This window comes from Pleurodeles waltl, chromosome 3_1 (genome assembly GCF_031143425.1).
Source record: "Pleurodeles waltl isolate 20211129_DDA chromosome 3_1, aPleWal1.hap1.20221129, whole genome shotgun sequence".
Lineage (NCBI taxonomy): Eukaryota > Metazoa > Chordata > Amphibia > Caudata > Salamandridae > Pleurodeles > Pleurodeles waltl.
Window position 1 is genome coordinate 1,708,217,762 of NC_090440.1, and position 22,617 is coordinate 1,708,240,378.

The 22,617-nt window shown below is 43.6% G+C and overlaps 1 protein-coding gene across 1 annotated transcript in view; it reads left to right on the forward strand.

Annotated features, from left to right (window-relative positions):
• The window catches only part of COPS8 (COP9 signalosome subunit 8), a 117,223-nt gene that overhangs the window by 24,345 nt on the left and 70,261 nt on the right, over positions 1-22,617 (forward strand). Inside the window, exon 2 of the mRNA XM_069225564.1 lies at positions 14,860-14,930. Coding sequence (XP_069081665.1) covers positions 14,860-14,930 — 71 coding nt within the window. The remainder of the gene's footprint in view (positions 1-14,859; positions 14,931-22,617) is intronic.

Genomic DNA, 22,617 nt, shown 5'->3' on the forward strand with positions numbered 1-22,617 from the left:
GCTTTTGTAGCACTTTATTGTTGTGGGAGCTGCCAGGCCCTCACCATTGTAACAAACATTGGCAAAAAGAAAAAAAAAGTTTGTCTCAAAACACATGCATTGCCACCAGTGGCATAACAAGAGCCCTGCAGCCTCCCTCCAGGGGGCCTCCTCAGCACATCACCTGCCCTGAGTGAGTCTGGAGGTGGGCCCTTCATGTTGTTTGCGGGGCAGGCCCCCTCCAGTTTCATTACGCCACTGATTGCCACAGTAATTCCTGGCACTGAGCAAAACTACTTTGTGTGCCAATGTGCCCCTTATGGAACAGCAGAATGCGATCACTCACAGTAAAGCCAGCCAATAGATAGAGCGAAATAGAAGTTTAATAAAAAGAAAATGTCCTTGTTAATGCCAGACCTAATTAGGGACCCAATTCCTAAAAAATGTCACAAAAGTGCACCCATGGTATATGTCTTTGAATTAGTGGCTTTCGTGAATTCACAAGAACTTACAAAAGTAGAACAGGAAATTGTATTCCTAGAAAATATTTGTGAATTGTATTGTAGCATGAGCAAATATGCATGTGTAGATTTGCTTATGTGGAAATCTATTGAGTGTTTACAAGTTCACTTTCCCTCCAACCACTTTTTCCCCAACCCTGAAAGAACTTCTGCTTCTGCCATTTTCAGGAGTAATTTTCTAACCTTTCTCATTATGGGAAAAGATTAGAGAAGAGTTGGTGAAAATCCTTAAAAGTTGCAAGGTAGTAGGTTTGCAGAATCAAAGGCATTCCAGCCCTTGAACTATTGCTTACTGCTTCCTCCAGCCCCAGTATGTAGATCTGGGGAAATGTGGCAAAATAAGGAAATTGCTATAGTAGGGATTGAAATTGCAAGGATTCAAGCCCTGCTATAGTAGTAGCCCTGGCATAGTCAGAGAGTCTCTTATCAGAGCTCTTACATAATGAGATTGCTGCCATAATTTGTCGCCACACTACATGGCACCAAAGGGACAAATAGATTTTTTTACAGGACAAGTAGATTTAAGAATCAACCTGTCCCATGGAGAAGTAGATATTTTATTAAATTCCACACCCCTGTCCAAGTAATACATAATGCAATCCTCTTACTACTAAATGCTCGTAATCAAAGCAAAAAAATCCAGGCTATCTTTATTCTGAGGGCAGGGATGCGACAAATGGATGTTGGAAGTAATCGGTACACCTCGAAGCATTCTCCAAAAGGCATCCATGAGATGACTCTTATCAGCCTACCTGGAGGATTGGCAGGAGTCTTTTTATAATTTAGGAGGGAGACAGAGAATGGGAATTGTGGGATATTTACTTTTTAAAAACCTGTATTTCTCCCACTCTTAGACCACGTTCTTCATTCTTACAGCATATCCTGATTTTTATGATTAGCATTCATTACAATATATTTCTCAACTCTATCATAGCATGTGCTGTCACTAAACTTCTGTAGCCCTTCATGTAAATATGTCTTCTTAGACAAAATTACCTTGTTGCCCATTTTGTCAGTGGGTCTAGGTACTATGGTAACGCCACTCTGTTTTTTCTTTTTGACGGATTTCTTGAGAACATCTATTATGATTAGGTCTCCCGTTTTTATGGTATTTATTTTTTTGACATTTCTGTCTGTATTTATCCATATTTCGTTTTTGCTCTTTTTTTCTGTATTTATCCATTTTTATTTTAGTTTACTGTATAAATAAAGCTGTTTTTTTCCACATTTATTTAACTGATAAATGTATACTCACATTTGAATGTCCAAAAGGTTTCAGCAGTATACCGTGCAATAGCATTATCTGAAAAAACTTGCGTTGTAGAATAGCATAAATGAGTGTAGATCTGCACTTAGCTAAGCTTAGATAGGAAATCTATTTTCTTTTTTATCATCTCTTCTACTCTCAATCTGTACACCTACAGACCTGGTACTCATGATCAACAGTAGAAGAAAATCATCCAAAGAAGGCCTATTTTCCGTATTTCTATACATTCAAAAATAAACACTGACAGGCAAATAAATAGTTTTCTGTCTGAATTTTTCAGTAAAAATCAGTAAAAACTGAAAAGTAGGAGCCCTAATTATGATCTCCTCAGAAGTACATGTAGGAATATGGGTTCTGCCCATCCAATCCACCCAATTTTTTTGTTTTTTGGTCATCTGGTATTAGACCTTTTACTTTGTTGGTGCCTCATAACCTGGGACTCCCCACAATAAACTCATGACAAATGGCCTGCGTGTGTCTACTGCAAGTGTTCGCACTTTAAAATAAGGCCACTGTGGCACAGCAAGGATTAAGAGGCTCATGCTCGGTTGTACATGAACATGTGTGCACGAGCGTGTACATGTGTGTGAGGGCTGTGCGTGGGAGTCCCACATGTAGTCTAGGATAAGGCACTCTGCAGGGTTGGGTATTGACCTGGGATAGACCTCATAATGTTGGTGTACATAGATAGGGAAAGTCAGTGTGGTTTACTGTCTTGTCTGCAGTGACACTCCATTATACACTTATGAGCCTTAAGAGTGCAGCTGCTTCCCCCTGGTCTACTGACGCCAGAGTTGTGCCGATGTACACAGTAACCAGTGTGAAAAAAAAATTCTGGAAATTCTGTGCAGCTTATGGGACATCCAGGAATGTCATATTTCTCTGTCTCAGCTCAGAATCGAAGCCCGGGCCTTTTGTCACCCTTCTGGGCTGGGTTTGTTACTTTTCTCTCCAGCTGCAGGAACAAAGCCCCCCCCCCCCCCCAAATCAAAAATGAAGCAATTGACAACTCCTACATCTGCTCCTGAGAAAGAAGGGGGTGGGTGGGCTTCTCTGCGCCAATCAGCAAGATGCCATCCTGTGCGAGGAAGGGGGTTTGTCCAAGCCCACTAAACAATGGAGGGAGCCCAGACTTCTAGAGTCAAACCAGGAGGTGGGGGCACCTTTTGAAGATTTGCTGGGGAAGGCCCTAGCAGTGATGTCAGTGAGGGGTGGAGCGGAGACCTCCCAGAGCAGATGTGGCAAGTGACTCCTGGGTGACACAATCTTGAAATATCGCAGAAAACTGCTCAGGGAGGTTGGGGTTGGGACATAGAGGTGACGTGGCACATCAGCATAGGCCAGAGGTGCATCCCATCTGGACACTCCCGCCCCCAACTTAAAAGGTCCTGCTCAGGGAGGGAGCTCTCTGAGTGTGTATTTCTGCTGGAACTGGAGGCACCCACCATGGACAGTTGGAAGGAGGATCCCCATGACTGCCATTTGTCCTAAGGACTCTTACTTTTTATTGAACCCAGGACCAGTGGGGGCACTCACCATGACTTACACCTCCTAAGGTCCATTTGTGGGAAAGACTGAGTATCTGCGCTTGGAAGAAGAGAAGCCCAGAGGAGAAGGAAAGAAAAAGGCTGGGGCAGGGAGCGAGTGAACCCAGTTCCCTGCAAAGTTTGTCACCTTTGAGGCCAGGAAGCCTGAAGCAAGCACTCCAGGTGGCTAGGGCTCACCACCAGAAGCAAAATGAGACCAAAATCATCCAAATCGTCCCAATACCGCATTTCTTAAGTTGAGGTAGATTTTACCTTTTTTCTCGCCAGGAGTGCGTGGAGCTCTGCTAAAAGGCTGCTTTCGCATACTGGGGTCATCCAGGGCCCAGGGGTCACCGCAAATAAAAGATCTGCAAAAGAAATTGGAGTCGGAGAGGGCATGGATGGGACCCCACCACTCCCAACACTCCAAAGGGCCTGGGATCCCCAACACCCTGGCCATTATTAACTTTTGGGGACCCAGGACCCCATATCCAGGCCCCCGATACCTTAAGAATAAAAGGAATGGCAATGAAGCGCCGTCCCTGTTCCTCGAAGAAAGGGGCCCAGGACCTCATTCCTGGGCTCCGAGGAAAAGAAGCTGAAGAGGGGGCACCATCACACTCTTTCCCCCCCCCCCCCCAAACGCACAAACTTAAACTGTAAGGAGCCCAGGGCCCCAATGAGGAGGATACCATGAGGCAGCACAATCGTGCTTCCCCATCAAAGCGGGAAGGGGCCCAGGACCCCATCCCTGGGCCCCGTGAGAAGAGGAGGAAAGGTGGAGTGTCAATGGACTTCCTCTAACTGTGGCTGCCCTGTCCCTCACTCCCCGAGCCTGTGCCCAGGGGAGTGGGGGAGGAGCAGGCAGCTGACACACAGCCAGAAGCCCTGCCCACTGGGACGGGCAGGGAAGAAAGGGCTGCCAGTTTTTGCGGCCTCACGCGTGAGTGTTTTCTGTCTGGAGACCCGTTTGGGGTAGCCCATGGTGGACTCCCAAGGCTTCTCTTTGGCAGTGAGGACTTTGGAGTGCCCAGTTTAGACTGGACACCCCTCTGCCCGCACTAGTCAATCAGAGAGCTGCGCGGCGTAAGGCAGCACGGCGAGGCTAAACATAAAGAAAGAAGTCACGCTGTTAGACCTGGTTTCCTGGGCCCCAGGGAACTCTGAAGCTTCCCTGCTCCAATCGCATCAACTACAGTGTCCCCCACTGGCATCCTGGGGCCTCAGTACTAGTGGACCCAAAACTGAATAACCAAATACTCCTGTCCAGCACTTGACTCTCTCTGGTTAGTGAGGCAGAGCAGTCCAAGGCTTACTCAAGGAGGTGAGGTGGGTTTACACATTCAGAATACAGGGTACACTGTACTACAAGCCAATAAGATTAATGTCCAGTCAGTGCTCTACTTTTTCAAAAGAAAAGTACTTTAATACATATAAGAGAAATATACTACACATAAAACTAGGATAAACCTTGAAAACCAGACCTCTCTACAACCCTCTGGGCCAGAGTTCTGACCCCAAACAGTATTATAGCGCCTAGACACTAAGCACTATACAAACATAGTTAGCATGTAGACACACAGTTAGCATTGGAGCGAGGATACCAATACTTGTATGGTAATGGGGTAGTTTCAGCATATAATGTGAAGTCAAACTTTCTAGCTCAGCCCCAGAACCCACCATCAAAGAACAGAAGTGTCCTCCCGTCCTTAGCAAAGACACTGCTCTGGTGGCGTCAGGAATCTGATTACAGGTGCCTGATGTCTTGGCACAGTTTACTGGGGTCCCACTAGGTCAGTAGCCACTGGCTAGCTGTCTGTAGGAGAGTATTAGCTGGCTAGAGTGCCAGTACACCCTGGTACCCCCATGTATCACAAAGAGAAAGATCAGGGGCCTGTACCACAGGACACTTCCCCAGCTACAGATCGTAACTAAGTATCATAGGCTGCAACAGCACATGGGAGAGGTCTGGGCAAAGTTATCTCACCTTCAAAGGATTCATGGAATCAAGCTTCCCCATCTCCCTCTGTCTCTGTTGATGTGATGCAAGCTTCCTTACCTTGAGCAGCTGTTTGGAATTTCCTTGTCTTTCAAGCCGATGATGCCCCACAAACAGCTGGTCCTCTGCTTCTGCACTTAGGCTCCTGATTGACAGCTGTGAAAGAGCAAAAGGATCAAATTCCTTCACAGAAGAATCCATCAAGCACAGAGAAATCTCAAGTTACAACATGGTGAGCACACTTCCTTGCCTTTATACCGCAAGCCTACAGCTGGCTTCTATAGATGCTTGTTAGAACCGAAGACCAGTCTTTCACAACCACTGAGGCCAGACTTTTATCATCTCTGATTTATAGACTGATCCAATCAGAGGGTCTCCTACTTTTGAATTCTGGGTGCCCCTCCAATCATGAGGCATATCGGTGTCTCATGCTTGCTGCATGTGTAGGACATAGATAGGATGAGTTACTGGGCTTCAGGACAAGGTTTGGTGGTATCAGCCGGGGCTATTCTTCAGAGAGTAATTTTAAGTAACTCCAGACCAGGAGGCACTGACCATCAACCCTTCTAGCAGAGTTAGGGCAGCTAAACACAGATAAGAGCAGGTGTCTACCCCAGTCCACCAAGTTTCTGCAAGGAATAGGGAGGGGCACATGGGAGCTGGAATGTCAAGAAGAACATCTCAGCTCACGTTAACAACAATGGCTCACCTCACCATTCTCCCCTAGGAAACCTACTGGCTCTCAAGCACACATCCCAGGTAGACAAAGGCAACAGGACCACAGGCAAAGAAGACTGCACAGACGTGATCAGGAGGGTGACTAGTAACCCCCTCCAGCCCCACCAAAGGTACAAGGATACAGGTATCCCTGACTATAGATATATTGCTGCCAGTACTGTCAGTCTACCAATGCCCTGGTAGAGAGGACAGTAGCCACTCTGTGAAATAGGGGTGCACTGTGCATGCCCCTCTCGACCTCAGAGGTAAGCTCTAGGGTAAACCGGAAGATCCTCAGTGGACATACATGTTTGTCATGTTCACTGAGGTAGGGATCCAGAAACCATACAGTAACTTTTAAGTGACTTGCCTGTAGATCACCTTATGGCGGGGGAAGCACTCTCTCTAGAGAATTGCAGAAGACTTACCGTCATAACGCTCGTTCTCCCCGGAACTGCTAATCAAATATTCACGGCTCTCGTAGGAGTGCCCCCTAATGCCCTGTGGGGCCTGTCTGCATTCTGAAGGAAAACTGCTAGTTTCTGGCTTGTGGTGGTCCTAGGAGGACGGGGTCACCACCAAATAATTACTAAAGTAAGGGGGAGCTGCAGGAGCAGCACAGCATCCCCCTAACAGGAATACAAGAATTCCCCCCCCCCTACTTCTTCCCCCCCCTAAGTTGAGAGGGACTTTGAGAAGTTAACTCCTCAAGGGTTTCCAGGACTTTTTAAACACTCCCCAAACTGGAGGATCTTCTCTACAGCTAGGAGTACTGCGCCCTGTAGGGGCAAAGTCTATCTCTGCAGTACCTGTGGCCTGAAGGTGGTCAACATAAGGTTTCATGTTGTGCAGATACCCTCTAGGGGTGAAAGACTGTAATTACACATAAGTTGTGATTATAAAATGTAATGCTTTTAAATGCTAAAAGTTATTAAAAGTGCATGTTGCAAAAACCCCCGCGGCGAAGATATGTAATTGCACATAATGTGATTATAAGTGTGATGCCCTGTAGGGACTATGTTTAGAGTGCAACACCCTCTAGGGGTGAAAGTCTGTAAATGCATAGTGTGGTAATTATAAATGTGATGCCCTTTTGGGGCTATGTTTCATTTGTGTTTCAAACACTAAAAGTTCTACTGAGTATACAACTCACCCAGACACGTATTCAATAATGACAATTGCAACCACTCATTCTCAAACCTATGCATGCTTTATTGACCATATTAAGTGCATTAATTCAAAATTCTAGTCACCCATTGCATTTAAATACAAGGGGATGGTTTTGACATGTGATTTGTTGATCTAGATCACCCTTTGGGAGAGGTAAGGGTGATTACACAATGTCATCAAGAAGTATTTCTATTTGCTTATGTGTATTTGTAAATTGCTGCATAGTTTTGAGTTGTGTGTGTGTGTGTGTAATGTCCTTTTTCCTTTTTTCAAAAGACAAAGCACAGACTGGAAAATCATTTATTGAGTGTTAGTATTGTGTATCTGTGAATGGTGGTTACTAACCTACACCATCTCCCTTGATTAAACCTTGGACAACTCCGCTTCGCTACCCTGAGAGCGTTAAGCGCTACAGAGAGATGTTTGGCTCCCAGTGGAGGACAAATGTGGACTCATTACTTTTGCAGGCCACACAACTAATGACCCATTTTCTTGCGGTATATAGGGCATCCACCTGGAGGGAATGTAGAAAAGTTGAAGTCAGTTTAAAGCCGATAGGACAATGCTCATTAACCTTTAACCTCATTGCGTCTAAATTCAGATACTGGTCCTCTGTGGGTCTAATTCCACAAAACTGAATACAATCTATAAGTCTCTAATACTTAGGTTGGTCACTGTATTAGGCTTACTGTGAGCGACAGTCCTGTCGGGCACTTTGTCCTTCACCATGTTTTTTTTTTTACTTTCAATTTGGGAAGCTGAACAAGTCAGTCTTAATTTTGAGTGTAATTAAACCCAGTAGAGTGGAAAAAGGATAAAGGAAACATGAATATGCTTTGTCCAGCATCACTCAATTGTCTGTGGAAAATGTACCACAGTTGCAGCTCTATCATTCATTGTCCTAGTTTCTGTCTGCTAGTTTCCGTGGGGATAGGTTACACCTTTTTTCTCTCTTCCTCTCCTTGTTTTACGCTGTCTGTTCCTTTTCCTCCCCTCTATCCTTGCTGCATTGTTGTTGTTGTCCTTTGCCTCTATTGACAACACGGAATTTGTCTATAGCACTTTTGCTGTTACTTCTGTCCGACGACCCAAGTGTAGTGCTTCCGATTGTATTACTGTTGGTCATTTCAGTATCGGTAGCTAAGCATAATGCTTATTCCATCATAAAAAAAAAAAATAATGGAGAATTTCTGTAAAACTAGTAAGGGTTTTATGTAAAAAAAGAAAAAAAAATAGGAGTTCTTTCATTCTTTAAAAAAAAATGTCTGAAAAGTGCCCCAGCATTTCTGTGAACTTTCATTAATACATATTTATGGCTTTGAGGAATTCAAAGGAGTTAGAGAAGAAACAATACTGCTTTCAATTCCATTTTAGCATAAACAAAAATGTGAAATTTCTCCTGCAAAAATCTACAGAATCAAATCCACTTGTTAAAATAAGTTTTTAAGCTTTAGTTTTCTCCAGCATGAAAATATCTTCCCTTCCCTCATGGAAAAACACCATTCTTTAACCCGCTGCCAGTTTGTTATGTCGAGTCTACGAGACCACACTTGCGCTATCTGTTGCGAGACAAATTTTGGGCATACCAAGAACATTCAGGGGCTTGGAACCTGACCATTGTTTACCCTTGGTTGGCTTTCCTATTACTCTCATTTGCTTGCTTCTTATTCAGTGGTTTGCATTGTCCATCTTATGTCTGTCCCCCTCCCTGAGCATCGTCTGAGAGCTGAGGTATAACGTGATGTACATAAGGGCACTGACCCCTCACCTGCTGCTATAATTAGGTTGTGTCCATTCTGCTAATTGAAAGAGTAGGTTTAGAACTCTCTAGAAGGCCCTTCCTGTGATATATTATGAAGAGTAGACCTTAGCTGTCTTATGTGTCAGCCACTGGGGTCTGGTCAGTGAGAGACAAAATAATTATTTGAGCACGCAATACTCTTTTTTTTTTTTCAGAGAGCTCTGTTTGGGTTCTCACATGTTGCCGTGCTGAAGATCTGTAAAGGAACAGTCTAAAATATGGTATCGAGCCTACTTGAGAGTAGGAATGATGGTACGGATTGAACAGTTTCTTGACAATGCAACCAGAATGAAAGCACTTGCTCTTTGAGAAGAACTACTGCTAAGAGGTATAGGAAGTTGAAAATATGATGACCTTAACCGACTCCTTCAAGTAGAATGTTCATAGAAAATGTGGTCAATGTGCTTGCAGGTCTGTATTAATGATTTAATTTAGTTTTCTATTACTTTTCTAGATGTTTAATGATGTATGCTTTTATTACTATAGCATATGTATATGCATTTATTTGTGAAACTGTTCTAAGGTGTGCAGCAGCTTCCTACTTTTGCCTTTAAACTTCAGCTTTTTGTTGCCAGTTGTAATTGTTCTAGTCTATTTAGATAATGAAGTGGTGTGCTGGTTATTACTCTTGTTGGCATTCCAGGTCATAGTTTTTTTGCCCACTATACCACTACAGGCAGAGACCAGCCACCCTCAAATCAGACTTGGGGCCTGATTTAGAGCTTGGCAGTCAGGTTACTCTGTCATAAATGTGACGGATATCCCGTTCACCATATTACGATCCCCATAGGATCTAATGGGATTGTAATACGGCAGAGGGGATATCTGTCACATTTGTGATGGAGTAACGCCATTCGCCAAAGTCTAACTCAGGACCTTAGTCCTTCTCCAATAAGAACAGCTAAGCCAAAGTGTCTGATCATGTTCCACCTAGATGGGAATACAACCAATTTGTGGCCTTATTAGTCCTCATTAGTGCTGTGCAGTTTAAAAATCGCACAGTGAGCACAAGACCCATCACTGGGTATAGGCGTTGTGCTTTAGTCATCTCATCTAGTAAAGCAAAAAACTGATAGAGGGAATGCTTGAATTAACCTCGGCTACTGGTAACTACTTGGTGTTAGTACCTAAGTGATACGGGTATGCATGGAGTTCGTCTAATGCTCACTGCAACATAGGGTCCAAGCTGGACATGACTGATAACACAGAAACCAGATCAAGACCTATATACATACAGCTACAAGTGAATGGTCGGTTTTCCAGATAATTGTTTGCAAAGCTCATTATTTGGCCAGCTCCCTAGTACTCTCAGAACCACATTAACATTCCAAGTGTCAGAATATCGAGGCTGCAGGGGAACCAATAAACTAATGCCTTTGATAAGGTTGCAAACCAGGAGGTGCTACCCATCGTGGACTACATATGACGGTAGATGTCCTGCTTTTAAAACTCTATGAAAAATGTATTGCCACCCATGTAGATTAAAAGATTTCAATTTTGTTTTTTACTGCAAAATTAAAAATGAAATCAATGAACCATCTGAAGTATCCAATCATGTTGGGTTAGCAGCGTCCAGTTGTTAACAAAGTGACACCCTCTCCCCTGATATGTCTTCCCAAGCCCAACTGGAGGGTTGGACTGAAGACACTTTTTTCAAAGAGTATTGGGTTTTGTCTGGACTAGTGAAAATATGGGAAAACCTGGCCAGTGCTTTGACAGGAGCCTCCAAATAAGAGGCTCTCTGCAGTGAGACCCAATTCTGAAGAAGCTAATTTCCCCAGTTTAGTTTCTACTCAAACAAGATGGAGCACCTCAATGGAAATGACATAATTTGCATATAATGCAATAGTATGCTCTGCCAAACTGCACGCATATCAGGGTCAAATCTGTTACATTCCTCTTTTGTTGCCTGAGCTATTTCAAGTAACTTCAGGATTGTCCATGTCAGACCAAGAAGATTGTCCCTGCAGGCACTCTAGGATGTCCTGGTACCTTTCTTCAGGTCTTAGGAAAATTAATGCATAACCATCATCAGTTTTAATTCCACCTCTTGGGTGATGACCACTATCCACACTGTGTCCTGGGGTACTCTGCACTCAAACAATTTAGAACCTGTTTGCCCAAAGGTTTATATCATATATCGTAAACATGTAGACTCGCTTTTTTGGATGCTACCCATTCAGAGCACCTGAAGTGGACAATGTCAATGGGATTGAACATGTCAGCAAGACATATGGATTTACTCCATAGTAGAATTCGAGTGACAGTCTCTCTCTTGATTTTAGTCTCCCCAGGAGATTTATATTGCTCAAAAGAGGAGGCTCTTCTGTTTTTACAAAATCACCAGTGTTCTGAATGGTCCGTTTTTTAATTGGCCTTAGAATGTATAGACCTTTCAAAGTTTTCTCGTGTGATGGGATCTCATACTAAACCTGTAGAACTGGTATCTTCAAACTTTGTAAAGCCAAGGTCCCCTTACCCAGAACATTTTTGTGTTGGCCCGTCAGTTGTGGCAGATGGTGATGTGATATCGAGAGCACATAACATAATTGGCCAAGTGGAGATTGGACTCTGGGACTATTGACACAGAACTTTGACTTTACTCTAGTCTATTCTCATTTCGGTGCCCCCTCACTCATCTTATTCATGGTGCTCCTAACCACCTCTACTATCACTGATATTCCCAGATGTCCCATACTGTTCTTCTCTCATATCACCGTTAATTTCTCCCATATGTATCCACTTTGCACATGCCCACCACTTCCAGCGCTGCCTCCCCTCCGACTAGTGTATTCCTCTTTCTTTCTGCTCACTGTCCCTACAGTATGTCGGTTTCTGCTACTCCTGCCATTGACCACCTCACAGCTAACTGTCCACCTCTCATTTCAGTGCTCTTATCTGCTGACACGACCCCCTTTCCTCAGTGTCCACTTCTTCTATAAGTGCCCACCTCACCTGTTAGTGCACACCTCTTCAATAACTACCTACCTCATTCGTCACTGCCTACCACTCCCATCAGTGTCCACCTTTCCAATTACAGCCCACCTCCTCCATCATTGGCGATGTCTCCTTTTAATGACTCCCTCTTGAGCCAATGCCACCCTTCCCCTGTCAAAGCTCACCTCTTCTATCATGTCTTTTCTATTCTTAGTCTTCTTACCCCATCATTTTGAGTTTCCTCTCATATCATTCACTGAATGTCACTCCCACTGCTTCCCTATCTTATGTCACTGGCCACTCCCCAACACAACCCCTCTCATCTGCTAATGCCACAATTATTACTACCTTTCACTACCACTGCTATCACTTCTGCTTCCTATTTCAACCTCTTCTCGATTCGCTACCCACCAGCTGGTGCCTTTGAAGTCTGTGCTGTGCAAGGGATGGTGAAGTATGCAGTCCTCTTTTTAGCACTATCAGCCTGTACTAAATAAACTCATCATGCCCTCTTTTTGAGCTGTCTTCCTGCAGCCCATCAGTGTTCCACATCTGCTCAACTCTGTATATGTACCCAGCAGCCTTCAGAGCACACAGCTGAAAGGAGAATGAACATGGTTTCTTCTTCGTCCCACACGTCTTGATAACAAAAGATTTATGGTATGAGTCGCATAAAGTCTAAGGTCAGATCCAAAATAGCCAGTAAACTCACGCCATAGTGTATATACAGCATTCAGTTTCCCAGAAGGGAGTGTCTGAGGTACAACCTTCGACCAGGTCATTGGAGATTAAGGGGAGCATACCATGAATAAACGCCCTTAAAATACGTGTCAAAAATAGTTATGTATCCCTCAGTGAAATCACAGGCCAAACCAATTTCTCCAATAGACCCCAAATTTGAAGTGAGGAAAGACCATAAGAAGATGTTAGTGGGGTGGAAATTTTTGTTTGCCTCACAGCACTATAACATGTTCTACTGAAGTGAAATGGTGACCGAGCACAGAGGGCATGAAGAAGCAACAGGTATGTCCGGCCCTGTGACGGCACTGCCATTTGGTGGTATGGGTCATATCCAACTTCTTAGGAACCAGCACTGGGGAGCAGTATTTTGGAGTGTGCTCTTTGAAAGCAAGCTACTTCTGCAGTAGAAACAATGATTGGGCATTGCCAATAGCCCTGACTTATAACTGAAAGTGCATCTTCAGTCAACTGTGAGTTTAGAAACAACACTCCTCATTCACTCTTTTACTCCTCCTTGCATGCATCCACTTATCAGCCTACTGACGCATTCTTGTATTCATCCTTATAAACTACTCACAGGCATATTAAAGATGATTTAGAACAATAAAAGTAAAAAAAGGTGTCAGGCAAATGTTTGCAATAAAAAGAGTGAAAAAAGAAACAGAAGTGGGTGGCCATTTTAGGATGACATTGTGCTTAGTGTATTGTTTTAAAGTTCGACTATGGCTGCCGAATTAGAAAAAAAATGTTGACTTTCTTGTAATGATAAAACAGTGACACGCTGTAGACAGTAGATTGCATGTGTTGCAGCACATTGCAGATGAAATGAAGGGCTCTGTAGAACTTTCTGGGGAACTACAGGGTGTTAAAAAAAAAGAAATAAAACGAGTATTAGCAAAGATGATAGGTCTCGGTTGAATGTGCTAACATATGCAGGGTAAGCACAATAAATCTAGACAACAAAAAAGGTGTAGTATATTGGAAGCGCCCTAGTTTTAAAGTAGTCCCTCGAAGGTTCCAGTCCAGCACTATGCTGTTATGGACAGAAGCTGAATGTGAATGACACTCAGACCAATAGCTGAAGAGGGATTACTCAGATACTCTCTTTATATGTATCTATGCATTGCTTATAAATATGTTCTGAATACAGTACTATCTCAAACCTAAATCTAGATCTAAAATAGTCAGTAATAATTCTAGAGCTAAATGCTGCACATGAAATTACAAACATACACATATTTACATTGTGCAGAGCAATATGCAATCCCCGCTAAAAGGGCCTAATAAGGTTGACACAGTGCAGATCTTCTACTCCCTGAGTAACCAACACCAAAACTCATTCCTGCCACAGGCGTTAGTGAGACGCCATACAACAAAATACCCGTCAGTGGCCTTTAACACATAATATCAATATACACCTAAAAGCACAGTGGTTTTAAAATATGCTTTTCACTGTAAATCTGTAAGAACTACTATTTTTGCCTTATATTTTCATAATAAACAAATCAGATCTATGCAAAGGTGAAACTTATATTCAAACCTAGGACGCCAATGAACCTAGTGCACACCTCTCACACTATTCATATAGTCCAGTTAGTAGAATACGAAAATATTGGTGAGTTTCTTTGCCTAGTGGAAGGAGAAATTGGAGCAAATCTGGTAGATGTTGACAAAGGATGTGGTGGTAGTTCATTTGAGGTGATAATGGATTGGCATGTAGCTATCTAAGTGCACTTGAACACTTTAGTGGCTGAGGGGCAGAGGGGGATCTTGTTGAGTTACGATGTCTGGGAGCCTCAGTTGATAGTTAGTGGCTTTCTGTCTAGATGACGTTTAGCAAATAGGGTCACTTGCTGTTGACAATTGGGCTGAATTGCAAGAAGAATATTTCATTGTGATCAAAAAATGAGTGGCCGAAATGATGAAACTTAGAGTGATTGTTGTTAAAGGCTACGGTTGAATGAGCTTGTAGAAGTAGGACGGAGGGTACAAAGAATACAGTGCACTAACATTGTGCAAGAATAAGATGAGGCATGCTTTTGGATATATCACTAAAGATCAGAAGCCACAATCTACTTTTCTGCACTGGGGAAAAAAAAAACATTCTAGAGATCAATCGTGACCAACTATCTGGAACCCTTCTAAGAGTTTCAGGAAAATGCCCTACTCTGCTTTGATTAATCTTGCTTTATTTGTTTCAGGCCCCTGGAGGGATTTCCACACCACAAGTGTACAGCCAGCTTCTTGCACTATATCTGCTGCATAATGACATGTAAGTTCGATATCTTTTTTCTGTGTGAAATTAGCTAAATGAGAAGGTTGAAATACATTTCCTACCCGTGGTAACATTGCCACACATACAATGCTTTAGAGTAGATTTTGGGTGGAGAGAAAGTGAAATAGTCACCCTTCTGCTCAGACATGATCACACTCTCCCTCATACATTCGCTTTCACTCTCTGAATACCATTGTGAGGTGCAAGTTGGGGCAGACTGGCAGTCAAGCATGTTTTGCCTGAGGACTCTTGTTCACACCACTTTGTTTTGCCTAGAAGTATGTGTAATTTTCAGAGTCGCCCTGCTGTTGGCAGGACCTCCAGGGGCTCTTCATTGCGTCCCATTGCGTGTCCTTACAGTGACTTGTGCAACCACCACTCTCAGGCTCATGAGTTTTTCTGCTAGCACCCTCTGATTCCCAAAGATGAGTTTGTATGTGTGCTGACATCCCTATATCGCCTATGAGCACTCCTGACACTGCCCACTAACCACCACTTCCAATTTCCTAACCAAAATTTGCGAGAATAGATTATCTCCATGTCCCCTTGCAGACACGGACTTGCAGCCTGCAGATCAAACACTTTTTGTCCATACAGATGAGTGCTGGATCACTCTGATTCCCAATCGCCAGTGAAAGTAAGTGTGTGCCTATCAAAAAACTGAAAAAAACCTGAAGCTGTTTACTTTATCCATCTTTAATCTGATCTCTGTACTTTGGCTACTTTTTCCACCTGACACACAAAGCAACCTTAGTTCCCGACAGTAGAGGGTACAAGGCCCTTAACCCGGTGTCTAATGGTATGTGTGATATTAACCATATGTCTTATTAATAAATAATAGAGCATTATTTCCCTGCTTAAAAACAGATGACGCTGCCTGGACTTTGATTTATTGTAAGGGACGGGTACTAGTAAACTTTCTGCCGCACAACCAAACTTACGGAGTAAGCTGTCACTGTTCAACATTGCTACACCCTGAAGGTCAGCAAATATGAGATACATCTCATTTAAGTGAGCTTGCTGTAATATCTGGACTCTGACATTGTATGGACAAAAGCAATACATGTTGCAAGGCTTTGTTTGCCCTTGTCCCACAGACGTCAGAGAACTGACCTGACAGTAAAGAACCATTCTACTTTCCCAGAAAGACTAATGAAAACCCAGTGATAGTTTAGACCTCTCAGTCAGAGGCAAGTGGTAGTTGAGTCGCAAAGTAAATTTGACCTCCCAGTGCCCGCCATTAGGGGCCCTAGCGCACAACTCAGTGCAAGAAACTCAAATGTGCTGTCACTAACCATCTTCAAGTAGATTTTATCTATTCCAAGATGGCCGTCTGTGAGCACGAATGTGTGCTGGCCAGTTTTGAATGTTTTTTTCTTAAAATATAAGAAAAACATTAAAACATGGGTACTGTGTATGCATTTCGGGAGCCCTGGAATGTTTATTTATATATATATTTTTTTTTAAAGTCATTTAAAGATGGTCACCCAGTATGCATGCGCGTACGCCATCTTTGAGCATGTGTGGTGTGGTTTAAAAAAAAAAAAAAAAAATTCTGTCTTCAGTTAACCAGACAATAAGTGAGTCTGTTTCAGGATCTACACACCATAATGATGTTTAAAAGTGGGTACCCCCCACAGTGACACTGCCACCCTACCCTAATTCCTCCTTTCATGTTATATCACACCTGGTAGTTTGTGACAGCTGACTGTAGTTTTTGCAAGTACAAGCTGCTTACGCATGCCCCTCATGGGGAAGCTGCCCAGTGGATCTCCCCTCGCAGATCTAACCAGTCCCCTATAACTGGGGTACTTGAGTTCCAGACCTGTTTGTAGAATGGTTGTTCGTTTGGAACAGCATGTGCCAGTTGCCCAGATGTAATGAAGTGCCACCAGAAGTCGATGGCTGCTAACACACATTCCAGGATGTCCTGTGGTAAACCTGTACCATCCTATGTCCTCTTTGATACCCGAAGTTTTGTTTTTGCTCCATTCACCATTATTGAGACAGTGATATTTTCCTTCCATTCACAGCCTTTGGGATCTCTCAATTGCGTTCAGCCATTCACCTTGAGATTTGGAGGTATTTGAGCCTTCTCTCTGAGGCCTTACTGTTTTGGACATGTCATTGTTTGAATGTGTGCTTTGACCCTACCCTTTCCCTTAATTCCAATTAGTGCTGGTAGAGACAGCAGTTGCTCTTAATTTCTTTGGTACCCCGCACCAAATGAAAATCCTACCTAACAGCAGGCCGGTGTCTAGCAGTTTGGTTACTCTAAGGGAATGCCCAATTGGGTGCTAACCTGCCCCAGGCTTTATGCATTCCCCGCCCCTTCCTATTGTAAAACTATTAACACACTTTGAGTCCTCAAGTGGTGTCTTACTGGAACTGTCCCCCTCAATGATGCACTCCAGGACCCTCTTTAGGTATATCTGTTTTAGATCCAGAGACTCATTTTCTTGGACTTGCTTGCTTTGCAAGAGAGGCATTCAGCATTATTACAATAGTAACAGTTCTGGTCCATCCCCATATGCTGCATGTTGAGCCTAATGTTAGATATCAATAATGAATTGTCACTTAAGTGAGGTAATCATTTTCACACCCTCCCTTTCACAAGCACAACCACCCTCCTTGGAAGGGCACAGGGCAATGTCTCCCACTGGCCTCCTAGTATTCCAGGTTAATCTTCCCCATTAAATGCTAGTGTGAAATAGGTATGTAGAGAGGGTGTGATGTCTTGTTTAGGTTCCCTAGATATGTAATGAGTAGGTTTAGAGCATCCCATACACCACCAGAAGAGGAGTTTTGCCATTCGTGTTGTACCAAGAGGAAAACAAAGGTATTTTTAATTTCATTTAATATATATATATATATATATATATATATATATATATATATATATATATATATATATGTATATATGTATATATATATATGTATATGTTCGATGGCATGTGTAGCTGCAGATACACATGCTGTGCACATCCCGCCATCTGGTGTTGGGCTCGGAGTGTTACAAGTTGTTTTTCTTCGAAGAAGTCTTTTTTCGAGTCACGAGACCGAGGGACTCCTCCCATTTCGACTCCATTGCGCATGGGCGTCGACTCCATCTTAGATTGTTTTTTTTCCGCCATCGGGTTCGGACGTGTTCCTTTTCGCTCCGTGTTTCGGGTCGGAAAGTTAGTTAGAATCTCGGAAAAATCGTCGGTATTGTTGGCGTTCGGTATCGGGTTAGTTACAACAGATCGACACCGAATTAAGAAGAGCTCCGGTGGCCCTTCGGGGTTTTCTTCCATCCCCGTCGGGGCCTGGTCGGCCCGGCCACGTGTCTCTTCAAGGCTGATGGAACGGACCCCATTACGCTTCTGTCCAAAATGCCATAACAAGTATCCATATACAGATCAACATCTGGTCTGTAACTTGTGTTTGTCACCAGAACACAAGGAGGATACTTGTGAGGCCTGTCGAGCGTTTCGGTCCAGGAAGACACTCAGGGACCGAAGAGCAAGAAGACTGCAAATGGCGTATGCGCCGACAGGACAAGAGCTTTTTGAGGAGGAGGAAGAAACATTCTCCACCCAGGAGTCGGACTCTGAGGAGATCGATCCCGAGGAAACGCTGAAAACCGTGAGTAAGACTTCGAAACCAAGACCTCACGAGAAAAGCGCTAAAGCCCAGGGGACGCCACCGCCAACAGGCCATGGCTTAACCCGAAAAGTAGGTGACTGTTCATCGGCACCGAAAAAGGGCGAGCTGGTGTCGAAGTCATCCGACTCCGGTCGAGATACCGGCACACAGCAATCTCGGGCCTGAGATAGTGGCTCAGAGAAGATTCGGCACCGAGACAGCGGCACCGAAACGGGTCGGCACCGAGAGAGCACGGCGCCGAAAGTAAAAAAGGTCTCGTTGGAGCCGAAAAAAAGCAGCCGAAAAGGTTTCGGTACCGAAATATCCGGCCTCGGAACCGAAAACAAGTTCCTACACTGAGGAACAAGGACTGTCCATACAAATGAAGACATAGATTTGGACAGGAATTACAGGCAATAGAGCCAGATCACACACAAAGACGGCTTTTTATTCAAAAAGATACAGGGAGTGCAGAATTATTAGGCAAGTTGTATTTTTGAGGATTAATTTTATTATTGAACAACAACCATGTTCTCAATGAACCCAAAAAACTCATTAATATCAAAGCTGAATATTTTTGGAAGTAGTTTTTAGTTTGTTTTTAGTTTTAGCTATGTTAGGGGGATATCTGTGTGTGCAGGTGACTATTACTGTGCATAATTATTAGGCAACTTAACAAAAAAAAATATATACCCATTTCAATTATTTATTATTACCAGTGAAACCAATATAACATCTCAACATTCACAAATATACATTTCTGACATTCAAAAACAAAACAAAAACAAATCAGTGACCAATATAGCCACCTTTCTTTGCAAGGACACTCAAAAGCCTGCCATCCATGGATTCTGTCAGTGTTTTGATCTGTTCACCATCAACATTGCGTGCAGCAGCAACCACAGCCTCCCAGACACTGTTCAGAGAGGTGTACTGTTTTCCCTCCTTGTAAATCTCACATTTGATGATGGACCACAGGTTCTCAATGGGGTTCAGATCAGGTGAACAAGGAGGCCATGTCATTAGATTTCCTTCTTTTATACCCTTTCTTGCCAGCCACGCTGTGGAGTACTTGGACGCGTGTGATGGAGCATTGTCCTGCATGAAAACCATGTTTTTCTTGAAGGATGCAGACTTCTTCCTGTACCACTGCTTGAAGAAGGTGTCTTCCAGGAACTGGCAGTAGGACTGGGAGTTGAGCTTGACTCCATCCTCAACCCGAAAAGACCCCACAAGCTCATCTTTGATGATACCAGCCCAAACCAGTACTCCACCTCCACCTTGCTGGCGTCTGAGTCGGACTGGAGCTCTCTGCCCTTTACCAATCCAGCCACGGGCCCATCCATCTGGCCCATCAAGACTCACTCTCATTTCATCAGTCCATAAAACATTAGAAAAATCAGTCTTGAGATATTTCTTGGCCCAGTCTTGACGTTTCAGCTTGTGTGTCTTGTTCAGTGGTGGTCGTCTTTCAGCCTTTCTTACCTTGGCCATGTCTCTGAGTATTGCACACCTTGTGCTTTTGGGCACTCCAGTGATGTTGCAGCTCTGAAATATGGCCAAACTGGTGGCAAGTGGCATCGTGGCAGCTGCACGCTTGACTTTTCTCCGTTCATGGGCAGTTATTTTGCGCCTTGGTTTTTCCACACGCTTCTTGCGACCCTGTTGACTATTTTGAATGAAACGCTTGATTGTTCGATGATCACGCTTCAGAAGCTTTGCAATTTTAAGAGTGCTGCATCCCTCTGCAAGATATCTCACTATTTTTGACTTTTCTGAGCCTGTCAAGTCCTTCTTTTGACCCATTTTGCCAAAGGAAAGGAAGTTGCCTAATAATTATGCACACCTGATATAGGGTGTTGATGTCATTAGACCACACCCCTTCTCATTACAGAGATGCACATCACCTAATATGCTTAATTGGTAGTAGGCTTTCGAGCCTATACAGCTTGGAGTAAGACAACATGCATAAAGAGGATGATGTGGTCAAAATACTCATTTGCCTAATAATTCTGCACTCCCTGTACAGGGAAGATCAGCACTCTTCCTCCAGTCAAAATGAAACGCAAGCTTGCCTTCCAAGACAAAGACAAACAGCCACACGCAAAGGTGGCTAAACAAGTAACACCGCCACCATCCCCACATCACTCTCCGCAACCATCACCGGTAGCCACTCCACCAATGATGCAATCCCCAACTCATACAGGAATGAGTCAAGATGACCCTGACGCATTGGACCTTTATGACGCACCAGTGTCAGATAATAGTCCAGGATGCTATCCAACTAAACCATCGCCACCAGAGGATAGTACAGGCTACGCACAGGTGGTGTCAAGAGCAGCTGCATTTCATAATGTCAGCCTTCATTCAGAGCCCATTGAAGACGACTTTCTTTTTAATACACTGTCGTCCACACACAGCCAATATCAGAGTCTCCCTATGCTACCTGGAATGCTAAAACACTCCAAACAAGTGTTTGAGGAGCCTGTTAAAGGGAGAGCCATTACTCCAAGAGTAGATAAAAAATATAAACCGCCACCAACAGACCCAGTGTACATTACACAACCGCTAACACCAGACTCTGTTGTAGTGGGAGCAGCGCGCAAAAGAGCCAACTCTCATACTTCAGGAGATGCACCACCTCCAGATAAAGAAAGTCGAAAATTCGATGCTGCAGGCAAAAGGGTGGCGGCACAGGCAGCAAACCAGTGGCGTATTGCAAATTCGCAAGCTTTGCTAGCCAGATATGATAGGGCCCATTGGGATGAGATGCAACACCTTATTGAACATTTACCCAAGGAGTTCCAAAAAAGAGCGCAGCAAGTAGTAGAAGAAGGACAGGGTATCTCCAATAATCAAATACGGTCAGCAATGGATGCTCCAGACACAGCTGCTAGAACTGTCAACACAGCAGTAACAATAAGGAGACATGCATGGCTGCCAACATCCGGATTTAAACCAGAGATACAGCAAGCTGTGCTGAATATGCCATTCAACGGACAGCAGTTGTTTGGGCCGGAGGTGGACACTGCTATCCAAAAACTTAAGAAAGACACTGACACGGCCAAAGCCATGGGCGCACTCTACTCCCCACAGAGCAGAGGCACATTTCGAAAGACACAATTTCGAGGGGGGTTTCGAGGGCAAACCACAGAAACCACAACCTCACAAACAAATCCCACTTACCAGAGCCAGTATCAGCGGGGAGGTTTTCGGGGACAATATAGAGGGGGACAATTTCAAAGGAATAGAGGAAAGTTCCAAAGTCCCAAAACTCCTCCAAACAAGCAGTGACTTCAAGGTCACAAATCCCCAACACATAACACCTGTGGGGGGGAGACTAACCAAGTTTTACAAACATTGGGAGGAAATAACAACAGACACTTGGGTCTTAGCAATTATCCAGCATGGTTATTGCATAGAATTTCTCAAATTCCCTCCAAACATCCCACCGAAAACACACAATATGTCAAAACAACATATAGATCTTCTAAGACTAGAAGTTCAGGCATTGCTACAAAAAGAAGCAATAGAGTTAGTACCAAAACAACAAATAAAAACAGGAGTTTACTCCCTGTACTTTCTGATACCCAAAAAAGACAAGAGTCTGAGACCTATACTAGATCTCAGAACATTAAATACCTACATCAAATCAGATCACTTTCACATGGTTACATTACAAGACTTAATCCCACTGCTCAAACAACAAGACTACATGACAACACTAGACCGAAAGGATGCATATTTCCATATACCAATACATCCTTCACACAGAAAGTACCTAAGGTTTGTATTCCAAGGGATACATTACCAATTCAAAGTGTTGCCATTCGGAATAACAACTGCACCAAGAGTTTTTACAAAATGCCTAGCAGTAGTAGCTGCACATATCAGAAGGCAGCAAATACATGTGTTCCCGTACCTAGACGATTGGTTAATCAAAACCAACACGCTAAGACGGTGTTCACAACACACAAAATATGTCATAGAAATCCTCCACAAACTAGGTTTCTCAATCAACTACACAAAGTCACACCTTCTGCCGTGTCAAACACAG